This window comes from Sus scrofa, chromosome 1 (assembly GCF_000003025.6).
Source record: "Sus scrofa isolate TJ Tabasco breed Duroc chromosome 1, Sscrofa11.1, whole genome shotgun sequence".
In the NCBI taxonomy this organism is placed as follows: domain Eukaryota; kingdom Metazoa; phylum Chordata; class Mammalia; order Artiodactyla; family Suidae; genus Sus; species Sus scrofa.
Window position 1 is genome coordinate 168,994,659 of NC_010443.5, and position 23,967 is coordinate 169,018,625.

Sequence of the window (23,967 nt, forward strand, 5' to 3'; positions counted from 1 at the left end):
AGGCTCACTTCTTTTCTCTCCAGACTGTCTCTCTAGCTACACTGGCCTTCTTTCCACTCCTCCTGCCACAGGGCCTTTGCACAGGCTGGTACCACTGCTTGGGACATCTTCTTCTCCATCCCCTCTCTCATAAAATGAATTCATTCTTCAGATTTCAGTTCAAAAGTCACTTCTTCCTTAACGCCTTTCCTCATACCCTACACAGAGTCAGTTTCTATGTTCCAAATTCCCTGGGAGACCACCTTCACAGTAACTGTCACAATTTTTACAATTGTGTATTTCACAACCACATGATGAAGGTAGGGTTTGTGTAGGTAGATTGGAATGTCAAGGACATTCTGAATAGGTGAACAAAAGAAATAGAGCCACAGAGATGGGAGTGCCCATGTATGTTTCCAGAACAGTGACAAGAGCAGATGAGTTGTTAAAGTAAGGGAGGGACCCACTTGTAGAGGACAGTGTCCTTGAAACCCATAGGGGTTGGATGTAGATGTTTTGAGGAGAGTGAAGAATTCAGGATGGCTGCAGGAAGAGGGGTGACACGGTAAAATCATTCTTCAGCAGGTTTTGTTAAGCCCCAGGAGGGGGAGCTGAGTCCAAGTTTAGCTAGGACTCCTTGAAATTTTCCCCTAAATTCTGAGAATTTGTCATACTAAAAAATTCTTTTCCTGAAGCCATCAAAACCCATCCTGATAAAACCTTTTGCTAGTGTCTTACTGTGTCTGCTCTTAAATGTTTAGAAGAGGGAGCCTTTGTTAGAACCACTGCTTGGTGTTCAGGTAGGTGGATTGATTGCATCTGCCCACATGTTCATGCATGAGTTTTGCCACCTTACGGACCAGCTCATACTGTGTTCTTATATGTGTTGATTGCTTTGGCTTGGTGCCAAGAGGCTCTGGAAGATACAGGTGCCCATACCCATGTAATATACATGAATACGCACATGTACACATACTCTCATCACTCTTACACATAATGCACACATGTAAGTACATGGCTACATGTGCATATATGCACACATGCATTCATACACTCACACATGTGCAAAATAGATACATACTAGACACTTATAAACATACCCACTTGTATGCATATATACTCATATACACACAAACATATACATATATACCTATATATGGATATATTTTTCTATGGTAATAGCAGGAGACGGGAAGTCAAGTCACCCTCCTCTGGGTGTCACCTGCAGAGATGGTACCATTTCCTCTGCCTCTGATCTTCTCTGGCCTCTGAGACTTTGACTTTACATGGCAGTTTGTCCCTTCCCCAGCTTCCTTCCCAGAGCTCTTGACAGCCTCAGTCCATAAGGAGTCCCTAACAAGCCCAGACACATCGTTTTTCTGGAGGATATGTGTATATTCCGTATTTTAATATGTCCACATCCACGCAGATAGATATATATTTTCCCAAAAGAAACTGGTTATGACCTCCCGCTTCTTATTGAAGCTGTCAAGCTGCTTTCCTGACCGTTGGCCAACCTGGCTTTCTACTGACAGAACCTCTTTCAAACTTTTATTTTTGATTGAATGTAACATTTTAAGCTGTAGCACTAGATGTCACACAGCTTGAAGAGTTTTGAGCAGCATGGTGTTTTTTCCATACGGTATTTGTTTTCAGTCACTTTTTCCAGCTTTGGATTTACTATGACATTAGAGAAAAAGAACACATTTCAGGAAAAGGTTGGGTAACTCGGACAAAGTTGGATTAACCAATTCCCATGAAACTATGTGTCTAGGAACTTTCTCCAAATGGGAAGCTACTGCTATTCCATGTTCTGCTCTCTGGAAAAGTGCAAAGAATGCAAGCCGTGGTGCTTCATGGAACTCGAGATCAGATGTTCATTCTTCCAACAGAAATGATGATCTTGAACACCCTTGGCTACTGATCTGCCTTTACAGCTTTATCCTGTAGCATCTCCCCTCACTCTGCCCCTGCCATGGAGGGTGTCTCTCCGCCCTCAAATGGGCTACGAGTGTTGGTGAGCAAGTCACTCAGCTTGTCTGAGCCTCAGTGCCTGCATCCTCCATATGTATATAAGGAGTCTGGCACATGGGAGGTGCTCAATATATAGTAGACATAAAAATTGTAAAAGGCAAGAAGAGGTTAGGCAGCCAGATGCAATTGCAGATGCTAAAGAAAGAGAAGTTCCTTTTCTCTCTCTGTTTCCTATACAGTATAGATAGTACCTGCCAGCTCAGAAGGGAACTTCCTCCTTGCACGGCCTCTTAATGATTGCAGTCTGGACTAGCTGGCTTGCACATATAAAACCATAACCTTTTTTTAGTTAGCCTAACATCACTTTGCGCATCAGCTTTGGCTGTGCATTCCCAGGGTGCCAGCTAGTGGTCTGGTTGCTGAGTAGGTCACCTCTCTCCTTCCTCGTTCAATAGCACCAATTAGAGCAGTGCTTCTCAAAGTGCAGTTCCTGGGCCAGCAGCATTGGCATCACCTGGGAACCTGTTAGAAATGAAGATTCTGGGAATTCCCACTGTGGTGCAATGGGATCAGCGGCATCACTGGAGCCCTGGGATGCAGGTTTGATCCACAACCTGGCGTTGCCACAACTGCGGCATAGGTTGCAACTGTGGCTCAGATCTGATCCTTGGCTTGGGAACTCCATGTGCTGCAGGGTGCCCCCAAAAAGAAAGAGAAATGCAGATTCTTGGGCTCCATGCCAGACCAAATGAATCAGAAATTTTAGAGGTAGAGTCCATTCATCTGTGTTTTAACAAGACTTCCAGGTGATTCTGAGTACGCTAGTTTGAGCACCACTGCATGAAAGTGTTACCTACTAGAAATATGTGTAAGGAATTTAACATCTATGGAACATGGAGCCAATGATTTTTCAGGATTTAAAAAAGATTCTTTGTGTACTGTTTCTAATCCGGATCTCCAAGCCTGTTAAAACTGTAAATTAAGTAAGATTCAGTAGGGCACAGCATGGAACTTCTCAGGTTTCAGTTATACAGTCATAGTGTGGAATAGAAGATTATATTACATAATTGATAAGCAGTATGCTTTTGCATTTAAGGGTTTGTTTTGTTTTGTTTGTCTTTTTAGGGCCACACCCTTGGCATATGGAAGGATCGATTCAGAGCTGCAGCTGCCAGTGTACACCACAGCCTCAGGAACGTTAGATCTGAGCCGTATCTGCAACTTACACCACAACGCATGACAGTGCCGGATCTTTGACCCACTGAGCAAGGCCAGGGTTTGAACCCAAGTCCTCATGCATACTAGTTGGGTTCTTTACTGCTGAGCCACAATGGGAACTCCATATTTAAATTTTAATAATGGAGTGTACCTGAAACAATTTCCTTTTCAGAACAGGAAAAGCAAAGAATTATAGTCTTGCCCTTCCTCTCTTCTGACTTTTTCAGCAATTTTCTAATTCCAGAAAAGAGTCTGGGCTCTTTGAAGCATTCTCCACATCTTATTTTCCATAACTTTGTTCTGGAAAATGCAGTCTGGGGGGAAGCAATTTAAATACTAATCATTTGCGCCTAGTGCAGAATTTGGAGTACAAGGGCAGGCAGATCCTTTATCCTAAAACAGGAGGACTGGCACATAGATATAGAAATAGCACATAGCACGTGGTTGGCGAAGGTCAAGCCAGCCCGGCTCTGGTTGCCCCTGGATTATTCACCCCGACCAAATGCTGCAAACTCTGTGCCCATTGCTAGGACTTTGAGCAAACCCCTTTTTTATTTAAACCCTTGCATACACAGTTAAGACATTGCATCCACATGTTTTGAATTCATTTACACTTCACTCATCAGCATGTGTTGGGTAAGCACCCAGCCACCTCCGAGTTTTATGAGCTGCCTGTGTTTAGGAGGCTGCTTTTCTTGAACAGGGATATCATATATTCTACCCAAAAAATGGAACTTGAGCCTGGGAAATGAGGACTTCGGTGTTAAACTTGGAGTGAATTTGTGAAATTTGAATGGATCCAAAACTAAGCACAGATGTTATCCATCCTCCAAGAACAGCCTCACGTGTTTATTCACAGGAGCTCTCTCTCACTTACCTGAAATTTTCTCCCTGTTAAGTGAGGGCAGGAGAATGTGCTCTTGTGAGAACAGCTTGAACCTCATTTCCTGCCACTTTGGGGAGTCTCCCTCTTGCTTACTAAGAGCTAAGGCAAACCTAGGGCGTTGCACAGCTGGCTAAAATCTAGACTCTTCAGTAACATATTGCTTTCTTGGAAAGCAAGATTTTGTCCTCTCACTTAGGCTGCGTTCCTGAAAAGACAGCAAAGGGTTTTATGGTTCTGAGTAAATGCGAGGGACCTACCACTGATGGTAACTGTGCAGGATGCCATTTCTTAGAACTTGAATATGGAAGGTTATTTTTGACATTCTTTATAAAATAAATTTTTATTATTTCATTCAAGTTAGGCATGCATATATCTTACAGACTCAAATAATTCTACAAACTTCCCCCCCTCCAATATTTCTTACTACCCAACAATTGTACCTCATCTTTTGATATTTACCTTCTTATCTCTGAATGATGTTTATATCATAACTTCTGGATTTTTCAGTTTCAGATATTTTCTGTTGAAAGGAAGGTAGCCCTCTTTCACCATCTTCTCCCTCTACCTCACCTCACATATACACGCTTCCCCTCCCACATGCTCTCAATGTAATTATGTTCTAACTTTGGGTAGATTAATAACCATCACCTACAATATGACTATGTGCATGCTCTTCACAGCTGAGCCAGGTAGTGTGCTAGCTTAGGTCAGATCTCTTGGATGCTAATCCTGAGGCAGAGATTTGTGCCCAGTGTTTCTTAAGGAGTAAATCTGGAGCTAGTTCTGAGCTAGGATTGCCCTGCACAGTTACCCCAATTGAGACAGAATGGGCCTTTGTACAACCACATGGACCAGTCTTTAGACAGGGGATATCCCTGGGAAGCAGGATGGTGAGGTAACTCCCTTAGACTGGGGGCCAGTTCTATCCAGAAAGACAAAGCTGTGAGCTACCAGCAAGCAACACTTGCAGCTGCTGAGGGAACTCTGACTTGAATTGGGATGGTAATGATAGATAATGGGAGCATCACCCTGTAGCTTGCATTCCATATGCTGTGTGACTTTTCCTGAAATCCTTTTTTTTTATGTTGTTAATAAATACCTTTTTGTTTTTAGTTTGTCAACTCTTCTATGTACTTCACACTAATTCAACCCAAGCCCCTCTAAATTGTGCAAATCTTCTTTTTATAACTCGAGAACTCAATATTTTCAAATCTCAATATCTTAAACTTTATTGGATATTTTATCCATTTCATTTTCTTGAAGAAATTTCTCCTGGAGCCTTCTGATCTGCTCTTATATTTCCCTAGTGCACATCTGTCTTGTCAGAGTCTCCTTTCACCCTAGTCCTGGGCATTCTCTTTGCTTCTTTTCTGAGTTAGATCTTCTATTCCTTGTGTCCCACACCTTCTACTTTCTTGGTTTATTCCTTCACTGTGGTAGAATACATCCTCTAGTAAAAGTACATGAGCACTAAATTGTGTGAGAATTGAATTTCTGACAGTGACTTTATTGCTTCTTAAGGACTGATAATTTGACTAGATAGAGAATTCTAGTAATCGATACAGAATTTTCAAAAATCATGAGGCCCAATTATTTTCTAGCTTTCCAAGCTGTTAAGACATCCAACACCATTTTGTTTCTTGGTTTTTTTCCCTCTCTGGTAGCCTGTGTTATCTTTTCTTTGCATCAAGTGTCTTGAAATTTCACTGCCATGTTGCCAAGGCACATGGTTCCCTGCATTTCCATATACATTTTAGGATCAGCTTGTTGATTTATGCCAAAAAAAAAATACAGTTGATATTTTGATTAGGATTACACTGAATCTGTAGATCAATTTTGAGGAGCATTGCTATCGTAACAATATTAAGTCTTTTGATCCATGAACATAGAATGTCTTTCTGTTTATTTAGAGCTTCCTTAATTTCTTTCAACAATGTTTTGTTTTCAGTGTATAAGTCTTATACTTCTTCCGTTAAATTTGTTCCTAAGTATTTCATAATTTTTGATGCTATTATAAATTAAATTGTTTTCTTAATTTTATTTTAAGGTTGTTTCATTGATATTGTATAGAAATATAACTGATTTTCGCATATCGATCTTATATCCTTTATCTTTGATGAACTTATTTATTGGTGCATTTAAATTTTTTTCTATACGCAAGATCATATCATCTGTGACTATAGATAGAGATACTGTTACTTTTCTTAAAATTTGGATGATTTTCTTTTTCTCTTTTAATTGTCCTGGCTAGAAGTTGGGGGGGAGTTGGTTTTGTTTTGTTTTTCTGTAAAATCAGTAGTTGTGTCCACTCTTTGTTCCTAATTTTAGTATTTTGAGTCTTCTATGTTTTATTTTTAGTTATTCTACCTAAAAGTTTGTCAGTTTTGTTGATCTTTTAAAAAATTTTGGTTTCATTGATTTTTTTCTGTTGTCTCTCCCTTCTGTGTTTAATTTACTTCCATTCTAGTTTCCTTCCTTCTTTCGGCCTTGTTTAGTGTGCTCTTATTTTTTCAGTGCTTAAGGCAGGAGGTTGTTATTAATTTGAGATCTTTTTTAACATAGGTGCTTATAGCTATAAATTTCCCTCCAAGGATAGCTATAACTGCATTCCATAAGTTTTGATATGATGTATTTTTATTTTTACTAATATCAAAGTTTTTTCCCATTTTCCTTTTGATTTTTTCTTGATCAGTGATTTAGAAGTATATTAATTTCCACATATTTCTGAAATTTCCAAATTTCTCTGTTACTGATGGCTGATTTCATTCCATTTTTATCAGTAAGCATACTTTGTATGATTTCACTCCTCTTAAGTTTGTTAAGGTTTGCTTTATGACCTAACATTTGTTCCCTTCTGGAGAATATTTCATGTGTACTTGAGAAGAATGTGTATTCTGTGTTTCTTGGATGGAAGGTTCTGTAGATATCTACTGAGTCTAGGAGGTTTGGTACTGTTTAAGTCTTCTATTTCCTTACTCATCTTCTGTATAGTTGTTCTATCCATTGTCGAAAGTGGGGTGTCAGTGTTTCAAACTATTATTGTTGAATTATCTGTTTCTCCTTTCAATTCTGTCATGTTTTGCTTCATGTATTTTGGGGCATCATTGTTTTCCTGATGGATTGATCCTTTTATCATTGCAAAAAAAGCTCTTAGTTGTCTCTAGTAAAAATATTTGCCTTAAAGTCTATTTTGTATGATGTTAGTATAGCCACTTTTTTCCAGTGTTCTGAACCTTTGATCCTTAAATACCCTATAGATAATTTTTTTTTTTTGTTTTTAGGCCTCTCTCCCCTATTTCCAAAGTTACCTTGTGAAGATGATACAATAATAGGTAGCTTCCTTGCTTTAATTCCTGCTTAGGATCAGTTTGCTTGGATCTGTTTGCTAAGTTATTTCCATGGATCCTTCTGCTTCCCACCTTCTAAAATTTTGTGACTTTTAGTTCCTTTTCTATTTGTCCTTTGTCACTTAAAAATATCTTAAGTCTTATGTCAATGGATTTTTCCAATTGAAGAGTTCAATGAGTGATTTAAAGATTTAACCTGTATTTGAGAGTAAACCACTTAGCTGTTAGTCACTTTATTCTAAGTAATCTGAATTTTCTTGTATATTCTCCAGCATTTTATAATGATCAGAGGGCTTTTTTTTTTTTTTTTTTTTTTTTTTTTTTACTATCAGGGATCCAGATAACTGGCAATATCCTAAGTTAAAATATTATCTTTTAAATTTAGGTATGGAATTTAGATATCTTTGATTCAAAGTAAGAATAACCAGCTGCTTCCAAGTCTGTCCACTACTTGATTTTGCTTAGAGCAGAGGTGTACCAGAACACCTGGAGCACTTCAAAATACAGGCTGCTGGGCTCCATCCCCAGAGTTTCTGACTTAGGAGTTGGAGGTGAGGCCCAAGAATTCGTGTTTTCAACAAGTTCCCAGGTGATGCTAATGCTTCTGGCCTGGAGACCACACTGAGGATCACTGCCTGGCTGTGTGGAATGTAAAGGTGTTCCCCCTGGGGGTGGGAAGGACATTTAGGAACCAGATGAGAGCAGAGAGGGTGAGAGGTAAGAGAGAGAGAAACACAGAGGAGAAGGATGTGCTCACTTGCTCTTATCCAATTGTTCTAGCTTGTGCTCTTCTGTTTGGTCCCTCTCTCTGCAATGAGGTCCTACTATACACAACAGGGAACTATATCCAGTCTCTTGGGATAGACCATGATGGAAGATAATATAAGAAAGGAAATACATACACACACACACACACACACACACACACACACGTGTATATATGACTGGGTCACTTTGCTGTGTAGCAGAAATTGATGGAGCATTGTAAACCAACTATAACTTTAAAAAAATGTTTAAGAATGCTAAAAAAAACAGCCAAAAAATAATTTTAAGAAAAGAGATAACCATGACAAAAATCTGCTTTGAGAAGAGGCTCTTGGTATCCGAACTGCAGTTCTGCTCAGGGAGAGAAAAGAGAATGAAGTGACTATCCTTGTGAAGCCCTGCAAATGTATTTTTATGTGGCATTTTTAAGTAGGTGGGGAGTATGGGCAGGGTCTGGAGAAGTCAGGGCTTATGCCATTTTATGAGAAGCTCTAGGTGAGTGTTGCTAAGGCAGCAGGATTCTGGACAGTTTTGTTAGGCGGTCACTCATCCCCAGGTTTCAGTTATTTCCTGGGATCCCTCTTTCCCCTGTTGCAAGTCTGGAAGGCAGGGGCACTGCCTAAGCTGCTCAGGCAGAGGGTCAGACCTAGTGTCTGGTTGGAGCCTCAGGTAGGAGAAGCCCAGACTTAAGGCTGTTCCTCTGGGTTATTTTCATGGAGCCATTTGGAGAATTCTGCCAAAATTGTCTCACAATCAGCCATGTTTTTGTATTGTTGTTGTTCTTCATAGTATGTAGTATGGTTGCAAATATAGTGAGATAAAGCTGTGGCTGCCAAGGATAGTATCGGAAAGGATAGAGGAAACTGGGAGGAAGCCCAGAGAAGTGAGAACTCAAAACCCTTGCCCCCATGAGGCTGCCTTTCAGACCCTTTTATTACATAAAAGGCAACGCACCTGGATAGTTCTGGCTATCCCTTCAGAAAGCGAGATGCTGGGAGAGAGGAAATGGGGTCTGGATAGCTGGATGACAAGAGAGGGAAAGATGTAGACTATTTTCCCTGTAACTTGTCACTTCCTTTCTTAGGCCTATTGTGTGTATATGTGTTTATAAAGCGATGTTTGGTTTTAAATAATTCCCAAAGGTGCTTACATCTATGTTGGTCTTTGACTGTTCCAAGATCATCTCTTAGATCTTTTGGGCAGCCAGGGTAGGAAATCGAGTCTCTTGACTTCTCCAATAGAGCTCAGAGTCTGTAGAAGATTCAATCTTCCTTAAACCATGTGGTCCCAGAGGTTGCCTATGATTTCCTGTTGGCGGTTTTCAATGGCTTTGGAGAAGAAGGAAGTTCATTGCTATGACAGTCAGGCAGCCACACTGGGGAAAATATGATGTATTGTGTTGTGTAGGAAAAAGTCAGTATTATCCAATGCAATAATCAGATTTTCAGACAGAGGCATGACCCTGGAACATGCTGTCTATGGCTGAGCATAGCATTAGTCTCGTCTCCAAAAACAGTTAAACAAAATCAGTGCATACTTGGCTTGTATTTCTCCCTTGGATTATGGAAATATATCTCGCCTGAAAATTTTACTCATTCTTATTTTGGAGGCAGCAAGCTTGCTCTGAAGATATTAATTGTAGCAGTAATTAATTTAGCATTGATTGAGCACCAACTCAGACCCTGTGTGAAGTTACAAAATTATAAAGAAAAGCTCTGAGGTAGGGGAACCTATCTAGTGGGGAGGGAGGAGAGAAAGGTAAAAACAGAAGCAAAACAAAACAACACCCAAAAGCCAATATTCCTGGAGTTCCCGTCATGGCGCAGTGGTTAACGAATCCAACTAGGAACCATGAGATTGTGGGTTCGATCCCTGCCCTTGCTCAGTGGGTTAAGATCTGGCATTGCCATGAGCTGTGGTGTAGGTCACAGATGTGGCTCGGATCCCGTGTTGCTGTGGCTCTGGCGTAGGCCGGCGGCTACAGCTCTGATTAGACCCCTAGCCTGGGAACCTCCATATGCCGCGGGAGCGGCCCCAGAAAAGGCAAAAAGACCAAAAAAAAATAAAAAATAAAAAAAAGCCAATATTCCTTTCTCTATCCCCCTTTTATTCCTCAGAGATTTGTTGAGCATTTGCTGTGTGCCCAGCTCTCTACTGAGTGCTAAGGACACAAAAGTGAGTCAGAGTTGGTCTCTCGAAGCCATGCTTCCGATGAAGTTTGGTTAACCTTACAGTAGGGGAGGCTGGATCAGCCTGGGATGGATGGACATATAGGGGAGATGAGTTTCCATGGAGGGCTTCCCAGAGCGAGTGACCAGGGACCTAGAGCAGAGTAGAATCAGGTGCACCATCAAGTGAAGCAAAGCCAGAGGAGCCGATAAGTGACGCCTGGACAGAGGAAGTGCTTAGGTGGGGATAGAACGCTGATTTAAGGCAGAGCAGTAGGAAATGAGACCTTAAAGGCAGGCGAGGTTCAGCTCTTGAAAGATGTTTTATCCCTTCCTGAGAATTTTGGACTCCAACCCCAGATGATAGAGAACCACTTTAATATCTCATAATGGAGGAATTATTACAGGAAACTTCAGCCATTTAAAAGAGCATAAAATGATATCACCGCATAGATTTTAAGTAATAAAAAAAGTGGAACATAAGCATTGTATGCTCACTGTGATTGCTGATTTATACGATATGGTTGTGACTATGAGAGGATAGCATGGGAGGATGACTAAAAGTGGAGTCTATTATTTGCATTGTGAAATTCTTTAAGAATTCCTTCTGGACATTCACTTAGCATGGAATCTCTACTGTATGCCAGTAGGTCAAGATACAGCTCTTAGAGTTCCCGTTGTGGCTCAGCAGGTTAAAGACCCAATGTAGTCCCTGTGAGGATAAGGGTTTGATCCTTGGCCTTGTTCAGTGGGTTAAGAAGCCAGCATTGCCAGAAGCTGCAGTATAGGTCAAAGATGAGGCTTGGATCTGGTGTTGCTGTGGCTGTGGCGTAGGCCAGCGGTCTCAGCTCCAATTTGACCCCTGGCCCAGGAACTTCCAAATGCCATAGGCGGGGCCATGAAAAGAAAATAGGAATTCCCGTCTTGGCACAGTGGAAAGGAATCTGACTAGGAATCATGAGGTTGCGGGTTTGATCCCTGGCCTCACTCAGTGTGTTAAGGATCCAGCGTTGCCATGAGCTGTGGTGTAGGTCGCAGAGGCGGCTCGGATCTGGTGTTGCTCTGGCTGTGGTGTAGGCCAGCGGCTACAGCTCTGATTCGACCCCTAGCCTGGGAACCTCCATATGCCACAGGTGCGGGCCAAGAAATGGCAAAAAGACAAAAAAATATATATAGAAAAGAAAAAGGAAACAGAAAAGAAAGATCCAACCCCTTCTCTCTACCATCACGTAGGGAAAGATCCAATAACTTACATGCCATTTTAAAAGGTGAGTGATATGAAATGTCCAGAATAGGCAAATCCATAGAGAAAGAATATAGATTGGTGGTTGGCAAGGTCCAGGAGGAGGAGGGAATTGGGAGTGACAGCTAACAGGTCCAGCATTTCCTTTTAGGGGGATGGAAAAGTTCTGGAATCAGTTAGTGGGGATGTTGTACAGCATTGTGAATATACTAAAAACCACTGAATTGCATCCTTTGGTTAAAATGGTTGATTTTATGTTATGTGAATTTTATCTCAATAAAAAATACAGAAAGAAAAAAGATGCTGATTGATTTTGGTTGTTTTCCTTTTGGTAGTCAAGGGCAATCGGAAATGTGAGCTGAATTGCCAGGCCATGGGCTACCGCTTCTACGTCCGGCAAGCTGAGAAGGTCATTGATGGTACCCCCTGTGACCAGAATGGCACCGCCATCTGCGTGTCTGGGCAGTGCAAGGTGAGTGCCCCAGAACTGGGGTATCTGGAGTGGGTCTCGGAGGTGTCTGATCTGTGACTTCCGACTGCACTGGTTGCCAGGCTGTGGCATGCTTTCTCCCCACAAGCCTTGGTCCCCCCTACTCTGAATTGTGAGCTCCGGGAAAAGGGGGTAGGATGGGTCGGCTTGTTCTGCTCTGTGGTTTTGATCTCTGGGAATTGCCAAGTCTCACAATGGCATTTTGCTTATTAAGTGATTTACATTTACATCATGTGCATCCTAACAAACTCCGATCTTTCCTCGTTGGCTGGAGCTCCTACCTCTGGAGTTGAGGTTATGAAGAGGTCACTGCTGGATCAGTCAAGAAACAGTTGGCATCGTCAGGGTGGCATTTTAAGGGCACAGCATATTTTATCTCGCCTCCCACCAGCTAGGGCAGGCTTCCAAATCAAAGTTGTCTAGCGCCTTTATGACAGAAGTTGTACTTTCAACAGGAAGTTCTCAGCCTCCTTGGATTTCTGAAGTCTGTTCCAGGAACTCCCCACCCTGCATTCTACAAACACTCTGGGCTGGGGAGAATCCTTGCAGGATGCTGCCCTTTGATAGAAAGCACCATTTGGGGGAGTTCCCTTCATATCTCAGTGGTTAATGAACCCAATTAGTATCCATGAGGACATGGGTTCAATCCATGATTAACAGTGTGACCTCGTATGAGTTCTGTAAGCTCTCTGTACCTCTGCATCATCTACAACCTGTGGACTTACAAAATATGCACAACTTGGGAGTTCCCTGGTGGTCTAGTGGTTAGGATTCAGAGCTTTCACTACTGTGGGCAACAGCCTCTGAAGGCAGAATTTCAGATGGCTCTGAAAGGCTGCTCCAAAGAGGTAGGGGGGAAATGTCAGAATATATGTGATTTTGGTGAAGAGGGAGGTGCATGCAACCAAGCACACATTTTTACAGGAAGTTTGCTGCTAGTCTCGTGAGATTACTGCTAGTCAAGAGAAGCAGACATCACCATGAAGGATTTTAGTGCTTTTCTGGGTATGAGGAGATGTAAGAATTGGGCTCATAAAATCTTCTCCTGAAACTATCTAACTATCTACTAGTCTTCCCAAAGCACAGAGTGCCTCACTCCTGATTCCCGCCCTGAGCTCTTTCAGGGGGTGTTGAGAGTCGGCAGCTGCAGTGGCTTATGATTCAGTCTGTGTAGAGGCAGATGGCAAGGGCCAGTCTCCAGGTCAGGAACACAGGGTGGATGATACCTCCCTCCTGCATTGTAGTGAAGAGTCATGAGCTAATTAATACATGGAAGGTCCTCCTCCCAGGTCTGGCACTAGTAAAGGACACTGGCTTTTCTTATATGATGTTTCTTTATGTCTACATACACCTGTTGTATTTGAATTTTCTATGCAAGAGTATTTGAGAGGTTTTTTGGCAGGTTACAAATTCGTGAGAGTCACATTATCTTTTGAGGCTGTGTTCTCACACTGCAGTGTGAATCATGGCAGACTCTGCATTGGTAGGTCTGGGAAAGTGTCTGAGTCATCTACGTCTCTAACAAGCTCCCCTGTGATGCTGATGCTGCTGGTCCACGGATCACACTTTGTGCCACAAAGTTTTAAAAGATGCTTTGATTAAAATACAGTCCACAAAGAACTAGAAATGTAAATATAGAGAGGTGAGATGGGTTGGAAGGAAGACGCAATATCATCTCTTTCCATTGGGGGAGCTTCTTTTCTTAGTGTTGCATTGTCTTTGAGGTGAGGAGATGAAAAAAAAAAAAAAAAAAAAAAACACACACACACATTTACAAGGACGAGGGTAAGGATTCTTAGCTAGTAATTGATGAAAACCAGTGGTGTACGACAGCACAGGTGGGAGATGATAATTGCTGAAAAACTGAGGCACATTCCCTAGGATGTGAGCAAATGAACAGGAATTTGTTGTTATAAGCACGACATTGATATTAACTTCATATTTGTTCTCTGTTCACTTGCCTGAAATTTGCTTATTGACACTGCTGGAACCACTGACTGTCCCATCCTCTTAGAACTTTAAATAATCAGAAATACATTTGCTTCCCAGACTGACATTCTGTCTCCTTTGCAACTTGCAAAGGGGAAAGTGCCCTTTTCTGAATATTTGATTGGAAGCCCAGAATTCAAATTGCTATCTCTCTCTGACTTGGGCCTGAGACAGCTGTTACTCTCTCACAGGGGTGTCTATATCTGCAATAGCTCCAGGAAGCCTCTGCTGGCCTCAGAGAGTTGAAAGCAAACCCAGGCCTGCAACAAAAGTTAATGAAAAGTGACAAGCGTTAAATAAGGATATGAGCTCAACCCACAGAAGAGTAGCTGGGGAAGAAGGGCGTCCTCCGGATGCGAAGCCACAGAAAAGCCCCCGGGTCCTCCCAGAGCAAGCTGGAGTGTTTTATCCCAGCGCCCGGCTGAGTGCTCCCCCCACTAGCCTGTTTACCCTGTTACTGGAGCTCCTATGGTGTCTTAGATCCAAGAATTGGAAGAGAGGCAGGAAGAATGCAGACGTCCTTGGGCTGGGGGCTGGAGAGCTTGGGGATTCCTCTCCAATCCTGCAGTCCTGGATGACACTTCCTTCTCGACAGGGAGTGAAGGATCCCAAATGTTGGCCTTAGGCAAAAGACTGCATATAGATAGCCAGGCTTTGAAGGGAAAGTGCTCTATCCCCGACTTTGCCTAAAGCGAAAGAGTGCATTTGAAGCCCTCTTTTTTTTTTTAATTGAAATATAGTTGATTTACAATGCTGTGTTAATTTCTGCTGTACAGCAAAGTGGCTCCCCATTGCCTAGGGAATAAAGTCCAGGCCCTTCATCATCTGTCTCCTGCCAGGCCTCCTGGGCCCCAGTGCTGGCAGGGCTGGCACATGTTGCTCCCTGACCTAGCAGACTCGCAGGGCTGTGCCTTCACAAGAATGTATGCACTGCCTGGCATCCTAGAGAACCCTTCTAATGTCCACTCTTGGGCCACCCAGTGGACTCTGCTCAAAAGCCATTGGCTGGTCCCCTGGAGCACTGCTTCTGTTCTTCTGTTCCCACTTCTTGTGACTCTTTGTTCCCATCACTCTGGCCTGCCACCTGTCCAGGCCAGGAGCAATTCCTGGCCCTTTGCTTGTGAGTAGGTGCTTCAAACCAATGTGTAAATGAATTGAGGGACTCTATCTGTTGGCTTTCAGCAAATGAAATGGGTCCTGAATGCAACACAGAGCTTCTTCCACTTTGGCTGAGATGGGCAGGGTAGTTGATGCTGAGAATACAAGGCCGTAAAGCCCTCTTGCCCAGATCCCAGGGACATAAGGCCTGGAAGGTCAAGGAGAGTGTGTGGCACCTCCCCAGCCTCCTGCGTCCCTCATCTTGCTTTTAATTTTGCTCACACTGAATTTCTTGAGTCCGGACAGAGCTAAAGATAGGAAGAAGCTAAGCGAGTAGCAGAGTGCTGTTTCCCGTGGTGCTTTCTGTTGAGGGGAAAGACCTCCTTCTGCCACCCACCTGCCCTCCTTATCTCTATCACCTTCCATGCGGCGCCCACACTCCACCCACGCTTGGTGGAGATTTCCCACCTCCTCTCCCAGCTGGCTCTCAGGCTTTGATCAGAACCAAACCACCCTGCTCGCTTCTCTGCCCTTTGCCCTAAGTTCCTTTTTTTTTTTTTTTTTTTTTCATTTGGTTATGGGCTTTATTTTGTGGGCTTTTGCTTAGAGTTCTGTGGTTCCTTGCTGAAACCAAGAGAATCGTTGCATTGGGTAAATCGTTCTCGCCTGTGCCAAACGTGTGCCTGATTCAAGCCTGAAAATAGGGTGGAGAGCTGTTACTTCGCCGGAATCCTGAGCTGTGTGACCCTCAGTGGACTCCCTCTTGTATCTCTTCCCCAAGCAAACTGGATTCTAAAAGCACTTTCTGCTTGTGCCTATTAAAATGCTTATCATATTATGTTACAGTTATTTTGACATATGTCTAAGCTGCTAAGGCAGAGAGTCAATCAGTGTTAGACATATTTATATCCACAGTGCTTAAGTTATTAAGATTATTCAATAAATGTTTTAAAAATGTGTAAATGAATGAACCGAAGAATAAGTTAGAAACTGGCTTTCCTAACCTCCTTTCCAAAAAATGATCAAGAATAGGATTAACTAAGCATTAAAATTTTAGGAGTTCCCATCGTGGCGCAGTGGAAACAAATCCAACTAGGAACCATGAGGTTGCAGGTTCGATCCCTGGCCTTGCTCAGTGGGTTAAGGATCCAGCATTGCTATGGGCTGTGGTGTAGGCCAGCAGCTGTAGCCCCCATTCAGCTGCTAGCCTGGGAACCTCCAATTGCCTCAGGAGCCGCCCAAAAATAAAAAAATTTAGAGCCCAGGTCCTGTTTGTGGTCAAGGCCTCCTGAAATCTTAAACAGAAACTTAGGTGTTCCCTTGTGGCTCAGTGGGTTAAGGATCTGGGTGGTGTTGACACTGCAGTGGCCCTGGTTATAGATGTAGCATGGGTTCAATCCCTGGCCTGGGAACTTCTGCATACCTCGACTGCAGCCAAAAAAACCCCAAAAACAAACAAGAAAACAAAACAAAACAAAACAGAGAGAGAGAGATAGAATTAAACAGAAACCTAAAGTGAACTTGAGGAAATTTGACTGACTATATGCACTTCTTTTCCATTATCTATGGTTTTTCTCATTTTCAAACATTGAGATTACACACCTAACATAAACTGTTTGGAATTCTTAATTACTACATACCTATTAATTATTAACAACCCAAGCAATGTACATAATTAGCTCAACAAATAATTTTAACACAGGGCTAGGTATTGGAGATAGAACAGTGGGAAAGATGAGCATGGCTCTGACCCACCTTGGGCTTAAAATCTGGTGCAGAAAGTAATAAAGAGAAAAAGGTCTGTTAACACAGGAAGGACAAATTTTGATGAGCACTAGGAAGTTAACAGGGAACTGAAATAGTGAACAGCGGTGAGAGGCACATATTAGACGGAGGGTCAGGGAAGGCTCCGAGGGGGACGGGGACGGGGTCGGGGTGACAAGTGGGGGCAGTGCTCCCGGCCATGAAGGTCCAGAGAGTGGAGAAGATGTGTGCCAGGTCTGTGGCCAGGACCCAATGCTCAGGTGGTGCTCAGGAGCTGACAGACATCCAGGGTATTGTTCTGTGTTTTCTCCTGCTCTCGCCCTCGGGTGTGAACTGGCCTCCTCCTGATGGTACCATTCTTCTTTCCTCCAAGGCACCCGCACAACTTCCTGGATGCATGTTGTCTTTAGCAATAGAAAACCCTCCACTGAGTCATTCTCTGTGCCCAGAAAGATTGCTCTGGAAGCTGGATGATATAATGGGTCAAGAATAGGAGTTCCCATCGTGGCACAGTGGTTAATGAATCCGACTAGGAACCATGAGGTTGTGGGTTCGATCCCTGGCCTAGCTCAGTGGGTTAAAGATCTGGCATTGCCTTGAGCTGTGGTGTAGGTCGCAGACGCGGCTCGGATCTGGAGTTGCTGTGGCTCTGGCGTAGGCCGGTGGCTACAGCTCCGATTCGACCCCTAGCCTGGGAACCTCCATATGCTGCCGGAAGCAGCCCTAGAAAAGGCAAAATGACAAAAAACAAAATAAAACAAAGAATAGGTTTGGAGGTCTGCCAGGATCTCTAATATTAAAACAGATGACAAAGGGGCTGCTTGGGTAAGGATGAGGTAGGATGTCTGGAGCCTACAAGCTGTCCTTCCCTGGGGGGTCCCTCTTTTACTGGAGTGTCAGTCAGAACAGAGAGGATTTTAAGGTCCCTTTCCCCTGGGCTTCTGAAGGAATGGGCAGCCTTTCCCAAAGGGAACCTAAAGAGCCATTCTATCTAAATTGGCAGGGGTGCTGTCTGCACCTGTAACTGAGAAATGAGAGGAGACCTTCAGCAAAGTCCCCTGGGCCAGACGAAGAGTCTACCTTTGCCCCCATCCACCCTATTCCTGCTCCTGAACCAGCACAGGCTAGAAGTACTGTCTCAGTCCGATCTGTTACGATATAGACGCTGCAGAGCTTTGCGGGACTCGTTGTATATAAAAGCTCATCTGCAGATACCCTTCCACAAGGCACCAAATAAACATTTTAGGGATGTGGAAAACTCCGTTGCCTGTGGAATCCCCAGGCAGTCTCTCCTCAGACCAACAAGGTCAAGGAGAGCTGTCCCGCTTCTCCTTTGGTCCCTGTGCTCCTTCTTGCTGAGTCAGCTCATGCTCTTAACCAATAGAATCAGACTTCAAAAAAAAAAAAAAAAAAAGTAGGCTTCCCAGCCTAACGAGGACTCCAGTGGAGCCTGGAAGCCCCTCAGCCGGACACCAAGTGTGGACATCTTGTTTACCTTTCTGCCAAAAGCCAGGTCCAACCCAGTTGTGAGGAGCACTGAAGGTGTGATGGAAAAATATCCCGAGGTATTGTGCACCCAGGTACAAATAGATATTTGAGGACAAAAGTGCCAGCTGAAAACGCTTACATTTTTTATGTCATATTTTTAATAGATAATAATCTATTTACATGGCTCTGATAGCCAAAAATGTGACTGTCCCCACCTGTTAAGTTTCCCATTCCCCGGCAGGAAATAACCACTCACCTTTAGTTCCCTTCTTCAAGGCAGATGCTTTTATGTACCTACCTGCCAATTTGTCTTATGTTGTCTTCCCATTCTTGACCCACGTGGTAACACATCACACACACACAGCTCTGGACCTTGCTTTTTTCTCTCTTTTTTCTTTCTCTCTCTCTCTTTCTTTCTTTCTTTTTTTGTCTTCTAGGGCCGCATCCACGGCATATGGAGGTTCCCAGGCTAGGGGTCTAATCAGAGCAGTAGCAGCCGGCCTACACCACAGCCACAGCAACGCCAGATCTGAGCTGCATCTGCGACCTACACCACAGCTCACAGCAATGCCGGATCCTTAACCCACTGAGTGAGACCAGGGATCGAACCTGCATCCTCATGGATCCTAGTCGGGTTCATTACCCACATAGCCACGACGGGAACTCCTGGACCTTGCTTTTCTTACATAACTTATCTTGGAGAACTTTCCATTTCAGTCTCTACAGCACATGCCCCTTCATTTGACAGGGGCCTGATGCTGCACCGTATGACCTAACTATACCTTATTTAACCATGAGGCATGTTTAGGTCGAATCCAACCTTCTACCATCACCAGCAGCACCACCATAAATACTCCTGTGCGTGAATCATTTTACATTTGCCTGGATTGGTAGGATAAAGTCTTAGAAGTGAGTTAAGAGTCCATATGTATTTGTGATTTGCATGCCTGATGGGTGGCGATTTGCTCTCCTGAGTGGTTGAAACAACTCACCCTTGGACCAGCAAGGTCTGAGGGTGCTGTGTTGTCCACCATTTGGATTTTTGCCAATCTGATAAGTGAAAAATGGCTTGTCGGGCAGTTTTCATGTGCATTTATTTTGAGTGAGACTGTGCATCTTTTCATATGTTTAAGATCTGTTCCGGGCCTGGAGCAGGATGAAGAAGGTGCCTCAGATACAGAATTTTAGGAGACACTGGATAAAATGAAATTCTCAAGGTCTTATACTTAGACACCTAACCTGCTGCGCTTCGGTCCCAGCCCAGCGCTGCACCTTGATCTTCTGACCTGGGAACCATTGACATTCCTTTCCTGTGATCTGTTTTTCTGTTGGGTTGTTGAGCTTTCCCTTAATTTATAGGAGCTTTTATACATGAAAGAATTTTGTATCGTATAAGTTGCAAGGGTTTTTTTTTTCCCCCAAGTAGCCTTTTGACTTACGCCTTTGCTCATGGGGTTTTATTTATTTGTTTGCTAGGCAGGGGTTTTAACTTTTTTAAATGTTGAATTTAGTAATTCTCTCTTGTCCGATTCTAGATTTTGTATTGTGGAAAGACTTTCTATGCTTTCAAGTTAAAAAAAAATTCTTCTGTGTCTTCTTTCTATAATTTATAACTGTATGCTTTTATATTTATTTTTACATTTTATATTAATCCATTTGGAATTTATTCTAGTGTATCGTGTGAGGTATGGATTCAATTTCACTTTGTTTCAGATGGCTATGCAGTTATGCCCTCACCATAATTGAATAAATCTTTCCCCCACTATTTTGGGGTTTCCTCTGCATTGCCATATGTATGTGTGCATATATATACATGTATATATATATACACACACAAGCACACACACACATATATGTATGTATTTGGGCTTTATGTTGTATTCCGTTAGCCTGTATATCTATTCCTAAATGAATACCAGAACATACATTTTGAAAGAGAAATAAAACGGACTGGCGTTTAAACTTAGGAAAGGTAAGTTTGCTCTTTGCTTGGAGTTAATGCACTCATGGCCTCTGAATGGAAAGGTTTCTTTGTTTATCACTTGGAAAAACCATCTCTGTTTAGGGGCCTTAGCAAGACTTATATTTACAATACACTTTTACTTGATTGAAAAACAAATGTTCCATAATTTTTAGTACTGGAGTAGCCTAAGTAACAATCATGAAAAGTACTCTAGGAGTTCTCCTTGTGTCTCAGCGGTAGCAAACCTGACTTGGATCCGTGAGGACAAGGGTTCGACTCCTAGCCTCACTCAGTGGGTTTAGGATCAGGCATTGCATGAGCTATGGTGTAGGTCACAGACGAGGTTCAGATCTGGTGTTTCTGTGGCTGTGGTATAGGCCTGAGGCTATCTATGGCTTTGATTCACCCTCTAGCCTGGGAACTTCCTTATGCCATGGATGTGCCCCCTACACACAAAAAACAGACAAAAAAAATTAAAAAAAAGAAAGTTACTCTGATGGCAAAAGCATGATGGTAAGCCAGATCAAAGTCTCATTCATGGTTGGGAAAAAGCAAAAAAAAAAAAAAAAAAAAAAAAAAAAGGAACTAGAAAATGTATTAATATTTATTGAAAAGCACAGAATAAAAGCTCTAGCAGCAATTTGCTTTTGGAACAAACTGGATTTGATGGGAGGGAAAAAATCTTACCCCTAAAAGCAACTCGGCTCTTGAGGTACTATTTTCTGTTATTCGACAAATGGCAGTACCTTCTACAAGTTTTTTTTTTTTAATAGGGGTATGGTTCCTATACATTTCTTGAAGTTTATCAACTCATTTCCTGATGACTTGAAATTTACTATTTTTCCTACTTATTTCTCTTACTTTTTTTTTTAAGCATAATACTAGTAACTGTAGCATTAAGGATATTTTAGACCAGTTTCCTAACCAAATCTTGGGAGCGTGCCAGGAGAAAAGATTCTTTTTTGCCCTACGTCCAAACTCATCCAAATGAACGAGTAAGGAAGGAAGGTCAGTAGTGGCCTTGATTATCAAGGGGCTAAATAGAATCACAGGAGGTAAAAGACTTTGAATTCAAATTGTGGTTTCCAAAAACTGGCCTCGTTTCATCAAAACTGTACTTTAAAACCTTAAAGCATGCTGCTTCTTGGGAGAGCTGTGATGAGCTTTTCCTGGGTGAACAATCATTGTATCCTTTGGATTTTAAATCAGTTTCTAAAAGCCTAATCTAAATACCTCACACGAGCAGTGGGAGGTTTCAAATAAGTAAATAAAGGACAATGCCTAGTGTTCCAGTGGTTCTGGATATGTTCTTGCTATTATTTCTCACTTGGGGAAAAAAATAGTCTTTTTTTTCTTGAGCCCTTCAAAGTGAAGCTAGAGAACACAGGCAGCATTTTTAATGGAATTCTGTCTTATTGCTGGTGTTCCAGTTTTTATAGATTAAGTAAGACAATATCACGTAATGTGACTCTAATACTTCTTGGTGATGACAACCCCCCCACCCCCACCCCAGACCTTAGGAAGGGCGGTTTTGTAGAACTGGGTAATAGTGACATCTAGTGTTCAGTATTGAAATTACATGTATGTTTTAGAAGCAGCTCCTAAGGAAACTGGCATAAATTAGTGTTTAATTCAGTGCTGGTGATGGACTAAGTAGGCCCAAATTAAAATAAGTGGAAGTAGAATAATAGGGGCAATAACTGGGAAAAATGTGAGTTAGATGGGTGATTTCTTCTTGATGACACCAGAGTACTGTAAATAACACTTGGGGGCAGTTGTGTGTGGACCTGCAAAGTAAACTACTGCTTACTTATCGGTTTAGTTCTGAATCATTTGTTTCAGCTCAGCGCTCTTTGTTCCTTCCCCAACCAGGCGTGAGTGTGAATTTACTAACCAAATTACCTTGAGAGGATCATGTCCTTACCCTGAGACTCAGTCCCTTTCGATATAAATTAGAGATGCTGAGACCACCTCATAAAATTCTGGAAGAATTAAATGAGGTGGCGTTTTCTGTCTAAAGATCTCAGGTCAGTGTGGGTTCCACCATGACCCCTAATGGCAGTGCTGGAGGTTCAGTAATGTGGCAGGGGCTCAACTGCTGTATCTTGATGTCTAGGGGTAGTAGATCTTGATGTACTAAACAGGCACCAGGTGCAGTAATCATCTAGGACATTGTGATTGGATTCAAAGAACAGAGAGCGACAGGAGCCGTGTCATGATATGAACAGATATGGCTTGTATGAGGCTCATGTGAAGGGAACCATGGGGCTGAGAAAGGTACTGTCCCACTGACTTGGGATAGAGGGGGTGGAGGGGCTGGGGACGGGGGATGGAAGGAAGCATCTGGCATCCTGGGAGGAGAGTGTTTTGCCTGTAGAGCATTAAAAAGATATGACAAAATGCATAAGCAATTACTTATCTGTTACTTATCTGTTACGCATGAGCTAGGTCTCCTTTGTTAAACTTCTTGACTTTTCTGAGCCCTGTTTTCCACTCTGTAAATTAGAGATGATAACGGTATAGATCTGGCAAAGATAAAAGGATTAAATGAGAAGACGTGTATATATGTATATATGGTCCTTGGCACAAAGCCCGGCATGCTCCATAAGCACGTGACCATCTAAGGAGAGGAGATGGAAGTGGGAGAATAGAAACAGGACAAACAAAACTATTCAGCCCCTGACTCTGAGTCCTCCTTGCCTTCCTACCTTGTTTCCTTTCCTCTCCCTCAAAATCCTTTCTTCCTCTGTCAACCACATAGGTCACCTCTGGGGCACATTCCCTGATTCTGGGGGGCGCTATCGCTCCTTGTGCTGTGCCTCCCCCCACCCCCAAGTGCCTTGTCTCCATGCCCTCTCTCTTCTCAGACCATGGTGTTATTGTTTACACATCTGATTGCCTTGATCTGAGTGGCCGAGAACAGTCTGACCGACTTCAGGTATTTCAGAAATGTTGATGGAATTGATGAACCGGGGAGGGAGAGGAGAGAAGAGGAGCAGAGGGAGAAAGCAACGAGTGTGGAAAATTGGTCACTGAATCTAGGGGAAGGGTGTGTGGGTGTTAGTGGAACTATTCTTGCAAATTTTTCTTTTAGTTTGTAACCCTTAAAAATACAAAGTGGAGGGGGGAAAGATGAAAGATTTGCAGTGTTTTCATTTTTTGCATTCAAAACACTTCTTTTGGGGGAGATTGGACCCATCTGCTGTGTGCCTCTCGCCTGACCTCGCTGGGCTGCTCTGACTGCTCATAAGTACTGTTTTTATCTAAATGGCAAAGCTGTCCCCTGCCCACAAGTCTCTTTTCCTGACTTAGCTCTGCTCAACTGGAGTTCCACCTGTAATTAACGGAAAAACAGATCCCTCTCCTTCTAGACCTGAAAATGTCCCTTGATGTTTCTTGGAAGCCACGGTGTACCTCAGAATTTTCGATGAGGGAGAGAATGTTAAATTTTGCCAAGAGGAAGCATTGAAACATCCCATTGAAAATGCTTGTTGTTTTCAGAAGCAAAAACAAAAAAACACCATCCGGTCTCTGCTGGCCGGGTGGGTACCTGTAAATTGTCACTTCTTGCTCCCTCTGCTGGGCATTTGCAGAA

The 23,967-nt window shown here is 42.8% G+C and overlaps 1 protein-coding gene across 4 annotated transcripts in view; it reads left to right on the forward strand.

The window, feature by feature from the left end:
• The window catches only part of THSD4 (thrombospondin type 1 domain containing 4), a 577,157-nt gene that overhangs the window by 243,256 nt on the left and 309,934 nt on the right, over positions 1–23,967 (forward strand). For all 4 annotated transcript variants that reach the window (XM_021073924.1, XM_021073936.1, XM_021073943.1 and 1 more), the window contains one exon: positions 11,916–12,052. In XM_021073924.1, the coding sequence (XP_020929583.1) occupies positions 11,916–12,052 (137 nt within the window). The remainder of the gene's footprint in view (positions 1–11,915; positions 12,053–23,967) is intronic.